The following is a 16,631-nucleotide window of genomic DNA, read 5'->3' on the forward strand; positions in this document are numbered from 1 at the left end:
TCTGCACAACAAGTCAGCAGGCTGCACGCCACCGCTTCAACCTCGAGACCGTCGCGCAGACTAAATCGCCATAGAAACAATCCGTACTCACTCAAAGGCTGGCGCTGGTTTCCAGCTCTCAGTAGTAACCATGGTAACCAGAAGGCAGCACGCCGTGGGGTGTATTTGTGATAAAGATGATGCTGTGATGTGCATGCCCGCTGAGCCGCCCTCCCTCACACTAACGTCTCTGATGTCATTGAAAAGGGAGGGGTTAAAGACAGAGGGGAAGCCGATAAGAAGAGGCAGGAAATCCCCCCCCAAAGCAAAAAATCTCCAACAGATACAGATTGTCCCTGCCAGGCATCCGTAGCAGCTCCGGTAAGACCTCAAGGCCAACCTGTCGGAGGCAGACTTCCTGGATCCACGAGCCTCTGAAACCCTCTGACCTCACCTCTTCACTCTGGAGCTCCACGAACTGTCGGGAACTTGTCAATCGGCCTTTAAGCGAGCCAATGGGGCGTCAGTCAGAGCCATCAAACTTCAACAGTTTAAATAAAGAGTGACGGAGCTCAAGACCCGGAGCTGAGCGAGGGTTTCAGAGCCGTGGAGCCGGCCTCAGCCTCGTCCTCCTCTCTGGGCCAAAGGACGGCTTAAATTTGAAGGAGGGAGGGAGGAAGAGGAGGGGTTAGCTCTGATCTGACACAACGTCACAAGTCTGTGCTGGCCCAGAGCTGGAGGCCGCGGCCCAAGTCTGCCTGCGAGCTGACTGCTTTTATTCTGAAGGGGTGCTGAGAATGGCTCCGGAAACTTCTGCTCTGCCTTCTCCAGACTCCTCCTTACAGCACCTCCACACAAACACATTCTGTCCAGTGTCCTCCATCCATGCATGTGAGGGAGGAGAGCTCAGGTCCAGACCTGCTCCACACTTACTCTATTAAAGTCTGTTTCCACGCACAGCTTCTTTTTCACTCGGCTTTATGGTTAAAATCACGTTTAAGGGTTGGAGGAGTTATGGGGACGTGACTCCTGGGATTTTATTCTGAAAGTCAGAACAAACTGGAGCCTCAAAAACGTCCAGCAGAGGCAGCAGTGAGTCGGTCCCCATACACTCCCATGTTAGTCAGACATGTTTACAGCTTTGTCTCTGTAGGGTTTCCCCTTTGTAACACCTGGTGTCATACCTCAGTCGTTCGGCGTAGCTGTGTCTGTCAAACCTCAGTGTTTCTGTGTTGACGTGTTTGAGCTCCACCTGTTGCCCTCACGCCTGTCGCTCTGTGTCCGCCTGTCTCCTCGCCCGTCCCTTCTGTTTTTCTCTCTCAGCAAATGCGTCAGAAGAGCAAGCAGCTCGCCAAGATGGAGGCCACCCAGAAGTTGGAGCAGGTGAAGAATGAGCAGCGGCAGCAGCAGCAGCTTCTGGCCAGCCAGCGCCTCTCAGGCCCCCAGTCGCCTGAATCTGGCAGCCTCAGCCCCGTGCCCACCGGAGGAAGCGCCTCCCCTCACCCGGGTCTCAGGGAGGGTCAGCCCAGGCAGCACCTCCTGCAGGGAAGTTCTGGACCAGCGGACGACATCTTCCTCCGGCCTCAAGCACCGCCCCCTTCTGGCTTTTCCTCACTCCCTCAATCCCCACATTCCTCCTCTCCCCTCCACCAGCCAGCATCTTCCCCCCAGATGTTCTCTCCCCCCTCCTCCCGCCCTTCCTCACCCTGGGACCCCTACAGTAAGGTTATAGGCACTCCTCGGCCCTCCTCTTCCCAGTCTGGAGGCCCCGCAGCCTCCCAGCAGCAGCATCACAGCTCCCTTAGCACCTCCCCAGCCCATGATGTCGTAGGCTCTCCTGCTCCATCCCCCGACTCCAAAACACCTGACGTCTTCAGAAGCCTCGGGCCACAACCAGGTAACCCCACCCCCGACCCTTCAGTCAGACATGCCGGCATCCGAGTGGCCGAAGCCTACCAGAAGACGAACGTGCGAGTCCCTGCGCCCGAGTCATGCAGTCGTCAACTGCTCCAGGGTGGTGTGTTTAAGGCCCCCATGCCCCCTCAGCAAGAGGCATTTGGTGGTGGAGGAGGAGCAGGGAGGAAGGACCTGTCAAGTTTTGCCCCCCCTCCTTCACAGGAGCCTCCCTTCCCCTCCAGCCCACTGTCAGGTCTGGGCTCCCCCCACCGTAGTCCCTACGCCCAAGCGCCCGGCACGCCCAGACCAGATTACACTCAGCAGATGTCCGACCCCTTCACCCAGCAGTCACCTATGACCTCCCGGCCGTCTCCGGATCCCTACACCAACCCTCAGACCCCTGGCACGCCGCGTCCCCACTCTGACCCCACATACCTCACCACACCGCCTGCGCTGAGACCAGACCAGTACAACCAGCAATCCATGAGCCGCCGTCCGTCCCCCTCTCACCCAACCCTCGATCCCTACGCCTCCAACCCGGGCACACCCCATCCAGCTGTCATCGACCGCTTCCCCCGATCACCAGGGAGTCAGCGGGCCGGCGACCCCTACGCACAGCCCACAGGTACACCGCGACCCTCGCCGGATCCCTACGCCCAGCAGCCCTCTACACCACGACCCCAGAAGACCCACGAGCCATTCAGCCAAACCCCAGTCGAGAGCTTAGCTCCTCAGCCTGCAGCTTCCGCTTCATCCCCTCTGGCTCCAGGAGACCCAGGGACCTTCACCCCAACGCCCCACCAGGTAACACCACAGCCCACGGCCTCTATTCTCTGACACAGAGTAGCGTCTTCTTCTACTCATCTTTTCTCTGGTCAGTTACAGCAGTCACCAGGAAGACAACAACAGGACTCATTTCCCAGAACCCCCAGCAGCCACACCCCAAAGCACCCTGAGATATCAGAAGAGAGCTTCTCTGCTTTAGCCAGTCACACTCCGGGTCACGATCCGTTTGAGCAGGGTCACATGACACCAGGCCGATCGCAAACCGACAAGACGGCAACCACTGAAATGTCTGCTTTAGACGGGTCGATGAGCGTGCTGCCTCAGCTTGGTGACTCAGGGGAGAAGCTGAGACAGGTGAGAGGTGTTGTGAGTCCACGTTTGTCTGGTCGAGTGTTGCTGGTTCTCGTGTGTTTAGCGAGTTCATCTGTCCTCCTGTTTTCTCTGCAGCGTCAACGGCTTCGGGAGCTCATCCTGAGACAGCAGCAGCAGAAGAGCACGTTACGTCAGGAGAAGGGTCTGCAGGAACCGGCTCCTGGACTTGCTGCACCCCCGGCTGCTCCGACAGGATCCTCCCCTGGTTCTGGCACACCTCTTCACAACTGGTCGCAGGACGACTCCTCCAGCTCCACCTCCACCGCTTCCCCTGTCCAGACAGACCCATTTGGGCGCCCTCCGCCCCCGTATCCTGGCACGATACGGCCTGCCGGGGCTCCAGCCCTGAGGTTCCCTGGAGGGTTCCCAGGAGAACAGCAGAGGGGTTTTGCGCCCACCGAGGCTTCTTTCCCCAGACAGAGTCTCCCCAGAGAGCTGGGTGTCCAAGGACCAGGATCGAGGTGAGAGGAGCAGAAGAGTCCTGGTTGAGATCTGATGGTTTTTTGTGTGTTTGTGACTTACACTCGCTGCCCTCTACAGGTTTGGAGCTCCAGCTGGCCTCCATGACACTTTCCTGCGTGCACCCCTAGGATCAACGCCTGCCTCTGGGCTCGGTGCTGTGGAGGTTCGTGTTCAGATGAGGAGGCCAGTGCCCGGGGACTTCACCGCCATCCGTCCCCACGGGACTCCAAACGCTCACCCGCACATGATGCAAGGTCAGCACAGCTCCTCTGACTGGCCGATCAGTCAAAAATGTTGAAAATGAACTTGATTGATAAAAAAGTCTCTTTCCCCTCAGGTGTCCCCCAGCCCTTCCTCCCTCGCTCTCTCCCCATCCAGCAGCACAGCATCATGGGACAGCCCTACATTGAGCTTCGACATCGCGCTCCAGAGAACCGCCTGAGGCTGCCCTTCTCTCTTCCTTCAGACCCCCACCCACCTGCCATCAGACCTGGTCCTGGGGCCAGGATGGGTGAGACGCTGATGGCTCAGCAGATGATGATGGCAGGCGCCGTGGAGCAGCTGAACCAGCAGGATCCTCAGCAGCAGCACCTTGGCCACACGGCGGCTCTGACTCAGACCGGCGAGCCGGCACTCTCGGGAGCCGATGGAATCGAGGAGCACCTGGAAGGGGAGGACTCGGCTGTGAAGGACCTGGAGGATGTAGAAGTGAAGGATCTGGTTGACCTGAACCTGAACCTCGACCCTGAAGATGGTATGAGCGATCGAGTCTGGGTTCACCTTGGCTAAATCCAGAAATTACACCTGTTCTGAAGCAAGTTATCGATCCTTCCTCACCTTGACTGACTCGTCCTCTAACTCTGTTTCAGGTAAAGAAGACCTGGACCTGGGTCCCAATGACCTCCACCTCGATGACTTCCTGCTGTCGGGGAAGTTTGACCTGATCGCCTATGCCGACCCTGAGCTCAACCTGGAGGACAAGAAGGACATGTTCAACGAGGAGCTGGATCTGGGCGAGCCAGCGGAGGAGAAGGAGAGCGGAGAGAGGAAGGATGGAGTTTGTGGTTCTAGAAAGACCGACAGCAGCTCCCACCTGGTCGGACAGATCAAACAGGAAGTGAGGGACGACAGCAAGACGGGGGCAGCTCGACCTGGGGTCCTCGCCACCAGCAAACCCCCGGGAGCTCTAGGACTTGAGGTTTCCTCTGTCCGTCACATCAAGGTGGGACATTTTCAATTTATCAATAATAAATATTAATCAATAATTAGTTCAATAAAGAGAACATAATAAATAACCCACCACTGCCTCCAGGAGAAGCTGGAGGACTCCGGTTCTGTTTCAGGGGCTTTGTCATCCATCAAGCCCCAGGAGCAGGTGCCATCCATGGGCATGGTATCCAGAGTTCAGCCCCCTGTGACCACAGGTAAACAAACACAAGCCTGACCTGCCCCCCTCGTGTTATCGACCAATCGTTGGTCTAATCAGCAGATTTGAAATGGAAGAACTGTTTCTGATTGCTCTTCCTCTCCCAGGACAACAGCCTGTCTTCCAGCAGCAGCAGAGGCCTTTTGGGCCCCCCTCATCCTCGCCTCAACTCACCCCCCACCCTCAGGCTGTCTCAGTGTCTCCTCACACCAGTCTGCCTCCTCAGGCCCCCCAAGGCCCGCCTCACCCACTGCCTCTCCAGCCTCCTCACCTCCTCCTTACCACTCAGACCGAACCTCCACATATGGGGACCTCCACGCAGAGCCAGACCCAGGGTACCTTTGCTCAGACCCAGGTCCAGAACCAGAACAAACAAAGGCCTCTGCTTCTGGAGGAGCAGCCGCTTCTTTTGCAGGACCTCCTGGACCAAGAGCGGCAGGAGCAGCAGCAACAGAAACAGATGCAGGCCCTGATCAGACAGCGCTCCACCACAGACTCTGCGTTCCTTGGTGTGGGTAAGTCCAGAATCCTGAAACTCCCCCTGAAGCACCATTGGACTGTCTTTCTCATGAAGCCCCTGCTGAACTCGTGTTCTTGTTTTGTCCTGCAGACTTTGATTCCATTACAGACCCCATCATGAAGGCAAAGATGGTGGCTTTGAAAGGCATAAACAAAGTGATGTCTCAGGGAAACCTGGGCCTGAATCCCGTGGTCATCAACAGGTATGACCTTCTGACCTCTGACCTCAGTGTTCTCTGTGAACGTTCCCTCTCTCAACTTCATTTGAAGTCTTTGTCTGTGTGCGCGTCAGGTTCCAGCAGCCTCCAGCAGCCCCAGGTCCCGAGGTCCCCCCTCAGCCTCCACACCTGGTATTACAGGTATGTTGAAGGACTCGGACACAGTAACTGACCACACAGGACAGAGCATTTCTCTAACATGTCTGCGGTCTTTCTCTGTGTCAGGAGGGGACGGTGACCCCTCAGCTGGTGCAACCCAACCCCCCGAGCTTTGGCCCCGGGTTCAGCAGTGAGTATCAGAAACCAATCAGAGCAGCTTGAACAGGTACATTCAGAGCAGTGGTTCTAACACAAAGCCCGGGGAGAGCTTTATACGGTCACAGAATCTTTGTTGCATTAAAAATGACTGGAGTGACTGTGTGTTTTACCTGGGTGGCTGCAGCTCAGTAGAGAGAGCAGTGTCTAACCCCGAGTTGTTCTTGAACGTTAGAAACGTGTGCTTGTAGGATCGATGAATGAGGCAAGTTGTATAAAGTGCTTTGAGTGCTCAGAGTAGAAATGTGCTAATTCAGTTTAAATGACCTATAATAACCTTCATATCCACACTTTCTAATCTCCAATTCAAACACAACCAACACGATGAAGAGGATCAGGCACAGAGGAGAAAGACCAGGAGCTCATTGATGAGCTCTGATCAGTTTACGCCTGCGTGTAAACGTTTAAAGTTCAGTTCTTCCTGGAGCCTGTGCAGACAGCAGAAACAGCAGCATGCGCTCAAAGTTTCTCTTTGATCGCATGCTGCTGTTTCTTCTCAGCCACATATGAGCGAAGTCAGATTCCTTCTTCTCCTCATCACTGAATTCTGACTCCTTCTTTTCCCAGATGAGCCCAAGCGGCCGCAGTACGAGGACTGGCTCGGAGAGACGCAGCAGCTCCTGCAGATGCAGCAGCGCCTCCTGGAGGATAAGATCGCTGCTCACCGCAAGACCAAGAAGGCTCTGTCAGCCAAACAGAGAACGGCCAAGAAGGCGGGCCGTGTCTTCGCAGAGGAGGACGCCGCCCAGCTACGCTACATCAGCGAGCAGCAGGGAGTGGTCCAGAAGCAGCTAGAGCAGGTAACGGAGCTGATCCCAGTGCAGAATAAATCCAGATTATCAGACTGAACTGAAGGTAGAGGCCGGCCGGGGGCAGCCAGTGAAACCTGTAAGGGACCGTTTTCAGGGGCCGGTGTATCCACAGTGAATGCTTCTTCTCTGTGTCCAGATCCGGAAGCAGCAGAAGGACCACGCCGAGCTCATCGAGGACTACCGGACCAAACATCCTCAGAGGGGTCTGCAGCAGCAACCGGCACCCCCACTCCCTCAGAAGCTGCTCTCACAGCCCATCGTGCCCCTGCAACCCCACCCGGGCGGCCCCGCACCGGCCCGTCTCCCAAATGTGCCTCCCGGTTGGACTCCAGGGGGTGGGGCTCCAGGGGTGATGGGGCAGAGGATGCCGCCTCATCAACCCCCTCAACTCCCCGCCGCCCTACCCAACAGCCCGCAAGTACCCCCACACACCCAGGCGCCCTCTGCTATAGTGCCGGGCCTCGCAGCTCAGACGGCAGGCTTTACTGCCGCCTCCCGAGGCCCCACCGGAGGTCCCAATGGAGCCACAGTGGATGGAGCTGGCCCTGCCCCTCAGGTAACAAACATGGCTGCTGCACCCCACTGTGATCTAGACCTGATCCAGAACCAGACTCGCATCATAAATCAGATGGGGAGGGGGGGATTATCTCCATATGTTTGAGCCCTCATACCTCCATCAGCACAGGAGACCCCACAGGAAGTTCAGTCTAATGCCGGTCCACATCTGGATTTGTCAGTCCAACTTTTATGTATCTCTGAACATCTGTATTAGAAAAGCCAATGAGGGGGGGACCCTGCAGTAACACTGCTTCATGTGAGCTTAGGCTGCTCCTGGGCGCTGGCTAACCCCTCTGACTCCGCCTCCTCCACAGGTCAAGTTTGACGACAACAACCCGTTCAGCGAGGGTTTCCAGGAGAGGGAGAGGAGGGAGAGGCTGAGGGAGCAGCAGGAGAGGCAGCGAGTTCAGCTCATGCAGGAGGTAAAACATCACGGAGGAGGAGGAGCAGAGCAAGCTGGGCCTCAGTCAGCAGAGCTCCTCCTCATAGAGCGCGTCCCCTCTGACTCCTCAAGTTTCTGTTTACCCACAACATGAAGACGTTCATGCTCTCACAGCTGGAGCACGCCCTGGTTAGGAACCAGGAAGAGTTAAATGTAAAGAGGAGTGAGACGGAGCGCAGTGTGTTTCCTCAAACACACTCAGAGCATTAGACTGGAGTCGGTGTTAAAGAGAGTAAACCAGTTTAAGCAGATGGGTTTAGACTCTAATAAGGGAAGAGAGCCAGTATCACTGAGTTCAGGAGGAGGTGAATCCCAAAGTCGGGGAGCAGAGCAGCTGAAAGCTCTGTTCCTCTTAGTGGTGAGACGGGAACAATGAGGTGAAGACATCGGTGAATGAGAGGGAGTAAATGTGGAGTAAATCACACAAGTAGGGAGGGACCAGGTTGTGGATACACGTCAAGTGAAGGAGACTCGAGCATCTACAGTCAGTGCAGCTGATGAAGAAGAGGGTGATGCGCTCTCTGGAGGCTGTGCGAGTTATGATCGCGAGAAATCAGAATTACAGTATCTGAGAAGTGACGAGGATAGGAGCAGCATGTGGGGCGAGGAAAGGAGGAAGTGCTGTCGAGGAGGACACCCAGACTGTTACCCTGAGGGGGGGTGGAGGTGTTGTCAGTATTAATGGAAAACCTGTAACCTGTGCTGACAAGCTTCAGTTTTACAGGAAGTGCAGAATTATTAGGCAAGTTGTATTTTTGAGGAATAGTTTTATTATTGAACAACAACCATGTTCTCAGTGAACCCAAAAAACTCATTAATATCAAAGCTGAATGTTTGTGGAAGTAGTTTTTAGTTTGTTTTTAGTTTGAGCTATTTTAGGGGGATATCTGTGTGTGCAGGTGACTATTACTGTGCATAATTATTAGGCAACTTAACAAAAAACAAATATATACCCATTTCAATTATTTATTTTTACCAGTGACACCAATATAACATCTCCACATTCACAAATATACATTTCTGACATTCAAAAACAAAACAAAAACAAATCAGCGACCAATATAGCCACCTTTCTTTGCAAGGACACTCAAAAGCCTGCCATCCATGGATTCTGTCAGTGTTTTGATCTGTTCACCATCAACATTGCGTGCAGCAGCAACCACAGCCTCCCAGACACTGTTCAGAGAGGTGTACTGTTTTCCCTCCTTGTAAATCTCACATTTGATGATGGACCACAGGTTCTCAATGGGGTTCAGATCAGGTGAACAAGGAGGCCATGTCATTAGTTTTTCTTCTTTTATACCCTTTCTTGCCAGCCACGCTGTGGAGTACTTGGACGCGTGTGATGGAGCATTGTCCTGCATGAAAATCATGTTTTTCTTGAAGGATGCAGACTTCTTCCTGTACCACTGCTTGAAGAAGGTGTCTTCCAGAAACTGGCAGTAGGACTGGGAGTTGAGCTTGACTCCATCCTCAACCCGAAAAGGCCCCACAAGCTCATCTTTGATGATACCAGCCCAAACCAGTACTCCACCTCCACCTTGCTGGCGTCTGAGTGGGACTGGAGCTCTCTGCCCTTTACCAATCCAGCCACGGGCCCATCCATCTGGCCCATCAAGACTCCCTCTCATTTCATCAGTCCATAAAACCTTAGAAAAACCAGTCTTGAGATATTTCTTGGCCCAGTCTTGACGTTTCAGCTTGTGTGTCTTGTTCAGTGGTGGTCGTCTTTCAGCCTTTCTTACCTTGGCCATGTCTCTGAGTATTGCACACCTTGTGCTTTTGGGCACTCCAGTGATGTTGCAGCTCTGAAATATGGCCAAACTGGTGGCAAGTGGCATCTTGGCAGCTGCACGCTTGACTTTTCTCAGTTCATGGGCAGTTATTTTGCACCTTGGTTTTTCCACACGCTTCTTGCGACCCTGTTGACTATTTTGAATGAAACGCTTGATTGTTCGATGATCACGCTTCAGAAGCTTTGCAATTTTGAGACTGCTGCATCCCTCTGCAAGATATCTCACTATTTTTGACTTTTCTGAGCCTGTCAAGTCCTTCTTTTGACCCATTTTGCCAAAGGAAAGGACGTTGCCTAATAATTATGCACACCTGATATAGGGTGTTGATGTCATTAGACCACACCCCTTCTCATTACAGAGATGCACATCACCTAATATGCTTAATTGGTAGTAGGCTTTCGAGCCTATACAGCTTGGAGTAAGACAACATGCATGAAGAGGATGATGTGGACAAAATACTCATTTGCCTAATAATTCTGCACTCCCTGTATTACTGCTGAGTGTGAGACACTGGAGGAGAGCCATGATTTAACCTCACTGAGGCAGGGAGAGAGGGTATGGGTGGAAGGGTGAGACTGGGTTTGGAAGGAACATACAGCTGAGTGTCAGCTGTGTAGCAGTGAAAGCTAATATTTATGTGGAAGCACTTCAGTGACGAATAACAGAGGCCCCAACACTGAACCCTGGGGAACACCGGCAGAAACAGGAAATGAACTTGAAGAGTGAGCTTTAAATTGAATATGAGAGATGTGAGGTGAACCAGGCAGGGAGGGCAGTCTTTCCAGAGGATGGTGTGGGAAATCAACGGCTCAGCTCAAGAAGGAGGAGGATGGCGAGGAAACTGGAGTCAGCTGCCATCAGGACGTTGGTCGTTTTGAATAGTCGTTCCCTGTGAAGTGGATGGAAAGCAGACTGGAGTTGTTCATAGAGATTATTGTTGTTACTGAGACGTGTGTGTGAAGCCGAGAGGAGACAGTTTTCTCAAGAGTTTAAGAAACAAAGAGGAGATCGGATATCTAAATGAATTTATTTGTACCAGGCTTTTTAAGAATGGGAGTAAAGGAGGCAGGTTTCAATGATGAAGGAACGAGTAATAGTGATGATAATGGGGGCCAATGAGGTCTGACGGCTTTTAACGAGGACAGTGGGAAGAGGGTGGAGCTGACAGACAGATTGAATCCTTATTGGTACATCCGATCCTTGGAGGAGAGTCAAACTTGAAGATGGTTGAATGGTAGACAAGGAGGGAGCAAGGAGCTCCAGCAGAGGTGTCAATGTTAGAAATGTGGGTTACGGTAAGAAGGAGTCTGGAGGCCTGGTTACATCCACGAGAACAGATTAGACCACATGAGTATGTAATTGTTGTGTGTATGAATAAAGCATGGTTGTCAGGGGTTAAAGGTCAGAGGTGTCTGCAGCCGCCTCCTGCTCATGAATCCTGTTGATGTGCTTCCAGGTGGAGCGTCACCGCGTCCTGCAGCAGAGACTGGAGCTGGAGCAGCAGAGCCTCTTGGGGGCCTCCGTGCCTCCTGCCGCAACTCCGTCGGGTCCTCAGGTGGGACCGACAGCGGGTCCTGCCCCTGGAGGGGACGGTTTGTCTCAGATGCCCTTTTTCAGCTCCGAGCTGCCCCAGGACTTCCTCCAGACCTCCAGACCTCGACCTCAGCACCACAGCCAGATGGCAGTGACCTTTCCCCTGCAGGCGGGCCTCCGCCAAGGCTTCACGGCGAGGCCTCTACTCCCTGGAGCGCCCCCTGTTCCAACAGGTGAACCCCCCATGAACGTGGCTCCTTCCAGCCTCCAGACCAGGCCGAGGCTGCCTGGCCTCACAGGACCCTCAGCCCCAGGGCAGGCACACCCAGCTGGGATAGGAGCAGCAGGAATGCCCTCCTCCCATCCGGCAGGGCAGGGACATCTATTCGGACACGACTCCTCCTCTTCCTCTCCCTCCACTCCTCTGGCCACTTCCTTCCCCTGCTCCTCCTCTGGTGGCCCCGCCTCCCTCATCCAGCTGTATTCTGACATCATCCCGGACAATAAACCGAATAAGAAGAGGAGTAGGAAGAAGGACGGGGAGGAAGCCACAGGAGGAGGGGGGGCCAGGACGCCACTGTCCTCGCAATCGGATGACCTCACTGCCCCTCCCACCCCTGCTGTCTCTGACACTGCGTGCTCCACACCCACCTTTGGCAGCATGGACCAATCAGAGCTGTCTTTCCCTCAGAGCTCCTCCCTCTCTGGTCTGGCCCCATCATCAGAGCTGGAGAGGCAGCTGTCCATCATCTCTGCAGCCCAGCAGAGAGCCTCCGGGCTGGGCTCAGAGTGCCAGAGAGGGCCCCTGTCTGCAGCTCTGCTGAAGGTCAAGGTGCGCTTGTTTTCACACTTCATCCCACTTGTGCTGCAGTGGTACTGTAGTGATGCTGTGATACTGTAGTGATGCTGTGATAGTGGATGAACTATGGTATTGTGTGTCACTTTCCTGGGTCTCTCTGCAGGAGGAGCGCGAGGAGGCCGCAGCCTGTGGAGCCAGGGTGGTGAAGATGGAGGAGGGCCGGGCAGAGCCGTTCTCCCCCACGTCTCCTCATCAGGCAGGCGATGCAGGTAAGGAGCTGCTCAGACACCTGCTAAGGGACAAGACCTCCCCTGCCAACACGCCATCGCCCATCACCCAAGCTCCGCCTATCGCCCGGCGACAGCTGTCCAGCGACGGCTGTCGATCTGAAGAGGAAGATGCACCTGGTTCCCATGGCAACATGGTGAGGAGGTGGCCAGGGCAGACAAATGGAATGTCATGTGACCTTTTAGTTAAAAAAGCTGATCATGTGCTCCACCTCCAGGTGGTGAGGGACGGTCCTGCCTCAGAGCTGCTGGACGCCTTCGGCAGGAAGAAGACGCAACGCTGCAAGAGACCCGCCCGGCCCGACAAAGACCGAGCTCCTCCCAAGTACAAAAGGAAGAAGAAGGAGGAGGAGGAGAAGCTACTCCAATCCTGCTCCACCTCTTCCTCCTCTGACCCAGTGGTGACACACCTCAGACAGGTAGAGCCCCGCCTCCTCCTGTTTACTGAGCAGGAAGCAGATGTCTGAAAGTTTAAACCTCTCCCCTCCATCAACAGCTGGCAGTGCTGCCCCTCATGGAGCCGGTCCTGGGGGTGGATCTCAGTCTGTTCCCCCCATACGGCAGTTCCTCTCTGGGCCGAGACTCCAGGCTGAGCGGCTCCTTCGGCAACGCCTGCCTGGATGGAGTCACCGACTACTACTCCCAGCTCATATACAAGGTACCGCTGCATGGGTACTGAGGTAATACTTTAGTAATGGTGTGGTACTGCTGTTTAATTTTACATCACTTCCTGTCTGCTCCTCCAGCAGAACAACCTCAGTAACCCCCCCACTCCTCCGGCCTCCCTGCCACCGACGCCGCCTCCTGTTGCCAGGCAGAAACTGGTGAACGGTTTCGCCACGACAGAGGAGCTGACCAGGAAGGAGGTCGGCGAGCAGGATGGTGAGAGGCTTATTTGACCCTCTTCTTTGTCTGACAGGCACAGGTTAGCCTGTGCAGCTGTGACAGTGTGGCCGTAAGTATGTGGACACCTGACAGCTGCACGAGAGCAACAGCTGATCTCTTCCTCCTGTTTCTACCTCAGTGAAAGGTGTGTCTGCTCTGAAGCTGAAAGGGGAGGAGCTTCTCAATTTAAACCATCCCTCCAGGACAGTGGATGTGCCTGCCTCCCTCCCAACCCCACCCCACAACAACCAGGAGGAGCTCAGGTTAGCCCCGCCCCTCAGATGTGAAGCCAAATGCCTCGTCGTCGTCTTGAGTCGTGCTGACTTTTCTTTGTGATTTCTCATCCTCAGGGTCCAGGACTCGTCAGAGCAAGATGACCCCGACAGCTACGTTCCATCGTCGTCTCCGGAGAGCGTGGCGGACATAGAGATCAGCCGGTACCCCGACCTGTCCTTCATCAAGCTGGAGCCTCCCTCACCCTGCCCGTCGCCTACACTACCCATGATCCCCTGTGCTTGGGGGAAAGGTGAGTCAGCCACAGCGTGACTGGAAAATGCCGCCTGTCTGTTCTGACTGATGCTCACCTGTTGCTCACCTGTGTGCAGGCTCTGCAGTCAAACAGGAAGTGAAGACTGAGACCAACCATCAGGGACTTCCTTCCTGCTCGAACACAGACCTGGTTACCATAGCAATAACCCTGAACCCCACTGCAGCCCAGGTAAACATCTCTTGCTATTAATGTTGATGTATCAGTAGCCCCTCCCCCTGGTCGTCATTGCTGTGACCCTCTGTTTCCAGAACGTTCCAGGAGTGATGGCGGCGGTGGCGGAGCTGCTGCGGGTCCCCGTCCCTGTGAACTACCAGCTGAGCCGAGCGTCCGGTCCCGAGCAGAGCTCTCTGGCCCTGCTGGCGAGCGTGCAGGTGCCGCTGATGCAGGTGAGATCGCTGCACCCCGCAGCATTGTTTCATCGCTGTCGGCGCTGAGCGTCTCTCCAGGTGACTGACAGCTGTTTGATGTGTTCACAGGGTTCATCCGCCACAAAACAGAGAGCGGCCGCTACAGGAAACACAGGTCTGCACACACACTCGCACACTCACGCACGCACACACCTGTGCGTCTGTTCATATCTATCCGTGTCTACAGGTGTCAGAATGGACTTCAGCCAGCAGGGCGGCGCTGCCACCACCAGGCCTCAGTGCTGCAGCTACTGCAAGGTGTTGCTGGGAAACGGAGTCCGCATTGTCAGGGAGCTCAAACAGGTTAGACGCCTCAGAGGAGACGGTCAGAGTGACCTCACAGTGGACAGGAAGTCACCCTCTGTGTGTGTGTTACAGGAGGGTCAGTCCGGACCCGGCTCCAGCTTGCTCTTCTGCAGTCCCAACTGCTCCACCCTCTACACCAACGACCTCCAGAGCAGGTCTGCAGGCACCAAGGTGAGGCCCCGCCCACACCGCAGGTGTCCCAGCCTTCATTTGGCTGATGTGTTTGGCGCTGAGATTAGGCACAGACAATGGTTTAGTTACAATCATAGTGGTAGCTGTTACGATTGGCTGCTGTGGGGGGTGGGTGTGTGTTTTGTTGTTTTCTTCTCCTTGGTTGGTTGTTCCCCTGGTGCAGTTTAGTCTGGGGTCAGGAGTTCAGGTAGATTTCCCACAATGCACCGCTTTAACACCTGTCCCGCTGTCAGTCTGCAGTCCCTGTCCTGCTCTCCGGCTCCGAGTGCCCCCCTCCCACCAGGGTGCAGCACCAGTACACCAACAACATGTCCTCCATTGCCGTCCACGCCCTCCCCCGTGCTCCCTCCTCGCCTCCCCCGACATCCTCCTCCACCCCACCTCTCTTCTTCCCATCTGCCTCTGCCATCACCATGGAGACCAGGCCTCGCATGGACAGCCTCAAGGTGGGCGTGGTTACCTGTGAACTAACATTGTACTGAGTCAGGTCATTGATTTGAAGACTGACTATTTGACCGGCTTACAGGTGAAGGTAAAGTTGAAGCCCCGCCCCCGGGCAGTCCCAGGTGAGGAGGACTCGCTGTCATCGTGCCATGGAAAGAGGATGAAGAGTTCCCGCTGGCGACGCTGGAGTGTTAACATCACACTGAGCAGGTATGTTAGGGACCTCATTTGAACCTCACCTACTAGTTTTTGGCACCTGTGGGGGAAGGGGCGGAGCCTCTGCTCCAGCAATGACCACTGTGTTTGAGGATAACAGCCTGTGCAAGTGCACGTGGCACCACGACGCCCTCAGCTGCGCGTTATCAGACCTGGATGTTCTGTCATCAGTAATCTTTCTCTTTTTCACGCAGGGGTACTTGCATCTCTAATGAGGCGGTTGCCTTGCCAACACAGGATGAAGTGGATGAGCTGTTGAAGAACCTGGGGGCGTGTCTTCGTCCAGAACCATTACCCAGAGACCAGCGCAGGTGCTGCTTCTGTCACCAGCAGGGCGATGGCCAGACAGACGGACCGGCCAGGCTCCTGAACCTGGACTTGGATCTGTGGGTGAGTGCGCCGCTCTCTGCTCTGAGTCTCCGGTGGCGGCGCGGTGCGGCCCATTCACCTGTCGTCCATGTGTTTGTGTCCCAGGTGCACCTTAACTGCGCCCTGTGGTCCAGCGAGGTGTACGAGACTCAGGCGGGTGCGCTCATCAACGTGGAGCTGGCTTTGAGGCGAGGACTGACGCTGCGCTGCGCTCACTGCCAGCAGACCGGCGCCACGAGCGGCTGCAACCGCCTCCGCTGCACCAACACCTACCACTTCACCTGCGCATCGCAGGCCCAGTGCACCTTCTTCAAGGTAAGCGCAAGGCCGAGTTACACCTGAGCTCACGCCCACCGGGCACTCCTCCTCACCCTGCACCTCCTCTCTTCTCCAGGATAAGACCATGCTCTGCCACCTCCATAAACCCAGGATGGTTCCTCTCACCGGGGACAGGTCCTGCGGCAGCTCACCCTCCTCCACTCCCAGCTCTGCCCCTGACCCGGCGGCTGTGACGGCCTCTGACCCGTACGACTCAGAGCTGCGATGCTTCGCGGTGTTCCGCCGAGTGTTCGTGCAGCGGGACGAGGCGCGCCAGATCGCAGCCGTGGTGCAGCGTGGTGAGCGGCAGCACACCTTCAGGGTCGGCAGCCTGCTGTTCCGTGCCATCGGCAGGCTCCTCCCACAGCAGATGAGAACCTTCCACAACGAGACGGCCATCTTCCCCGTCGGTTACCATGCTAACCGTATCTACTGGAGCATGCGCCACAGCAACAGGTAAGAGCAGCAGCGTGCAGATTATCAATCAGAATCAATGTGCGGTTGCCACGCCCACCGCTGTGCTACATCACACTGCCCACTTTTCTCTGATGGAAGACAAAGTTTAGATCTGCAGGAAGATGTTTATGTTAGGAGCTCTTACTGTGAAAGGTTGCAACAGGAAGAAGGCGGTCTGACACAGAGTAGTGATGGAGGTGTCGGATTACCAACCACAGTGTGAGAGGGTGTTTACCTCCCTCTGCAGTGATTGGTCTGATCACAGGTAGACGTCAGCAGTGATTGGTC

At 55.2% G+C, this 16,631-nt stretch overlaps 1 protein-coding gene across 3 annotated transcripts in view; it reads left to right on the forward strand.

Moving 5' to 3' along the window:
- kmt2ca (lysine (K)-specific methyltransferase 2Ca) overlaps positions 1 to 16,631 on the forward strand; it is a 49,941-nt gene that overhangs the window by 29,576 nt on the left and 3,734 nt on the right. For all 3 annotated transcript variants that reach the window (XM_085469035.1, XM_085469037.1, XM_085469036.1), the window contains 32 exons: positions 247 to 360; positions 1,303 to 2,679; positions 2,755 to 3,015; positions 3,109 to 3,494; positions 3,574 to 3,749; positions 3,833 to 4,249; positions 4,365 to 4,717; positions 4,808 to 4,919; positions 5,029 to 5,436; positions 5,532 to 5,643; positions 5,733 to 5,799; positions 5,884 to 5,947; positions 6,541 to 6,773; positions 6,922 to 7,341; positions 7,658 to 7,765; positions 11,038 to 11,946; positions 12,077 to 12,337; positions 12,419 to 12,619; positions 12,697 to 12,858; positions 12,947 to 13,082; positions 13,225 to 13,348; positions 13,436 to 13,611; positions 13,691 to 13,803; positions 13,884 to 14,021; positions 14,112 to 14,157; positions 14,230 to 14,345; positions 14,421 to 14,519; positions 14,774 to 14,986; positions 15,067 to 15,194; positions 15,395 to 15,590; positions 15,675 to 15,884; positions 15,964 to 16,343. In XM_085469035.1, coding sequence (XP_085325161.1) covers positions 247 to 360; positions 1,303 to 2,679; positions 2,755 to 3,015; positions 3,109 to 3,494; positions 3,574 to 3,749; positions 3,833 to 4,249; positions 4,365 to 4,717; positions 4,808 to 4,919; positions 5,029 to 5,436; positions 5,532 to 5,643; positions 5,733 to 5,799; positions 5,884 to 5,947; positions 6,541 to 6,773; positions 6,922 to 7,341; positions 7,658 to 7,765; positions 11,038 to 11,946; positions 12,077 to 12,337; positions 12,419 to 12,619; positions 12,697 to 12,858; positions 12,947 to 13,082; positions 13,225 to 13,348; positions 13,436 to 13,611; positions 13,691 to 13,803; positions 13,884 to 14,021; positions 14,112 to 14,157; positions 14,230 to 14,345; positions 14,421 to 14,519; positions 14,774 to 14,986; positions 15,067 to 15,194; positions 15,395 to 15,590; positions 15,675 to 15,884; positions 15,964 to 16,343 — 8,216 coding nt within the window. The remainder of the gene's footprint in view (positions 1 to 246; positions 361 to 1,302; positions 2,680 to 2,754; positions 3,016 to 3,108; positions 3,495 to 3,573; positions 3,750 to 3,832; positions 4,250 to 4,364; positions 4,718 to 4,807; positions 4,920 to 5,028; positions 5,437 to 5,531; positions 5,644 to 5,732; positions 5,800 to 5,883; positions 5,948 to 6,540; positions 6,774 to 6,921; positions 7,342 to 7,657; positions 7,766 to 11,037; positions 11,947 to 12,076; positions 12,338 to 12,418; positions 12,620 to 12,696; positions 12,859 to 12,946; positions 13,083 to 13,224; positions 13,349 to 13,435; positions 13,612 to 13,690; positions 13,804 to 13,883; positions 14,022 to 14,111; positions 14,158 to 14,229; positions 14,346 to 14,420; positions 14,520 to 14,773; positions 14,987 to 15,066; positions 15,195 to 15,394; positions 15,591 to 15,674; positions 15,885 to 15,963; positions 16,344 to 16,631) is intronic.

This window comes from Copadichromis virginalis, linkage group LG9 (genome assembly GCF_057382275.1).
Source record: "Copadichromis virginalis isolate Kocher_CV1m ecotype Utaka linkage group LG9, C_Virginalis_male_GT1.1, whole genome shotgun sequence".
Classification (NCBI taxonomy): Eukaryota; Metazoa; Chordata; class Actinopteri; order Cichliformes; family Cichlidae; genus Copadichromis; species Copadichromis virginalis.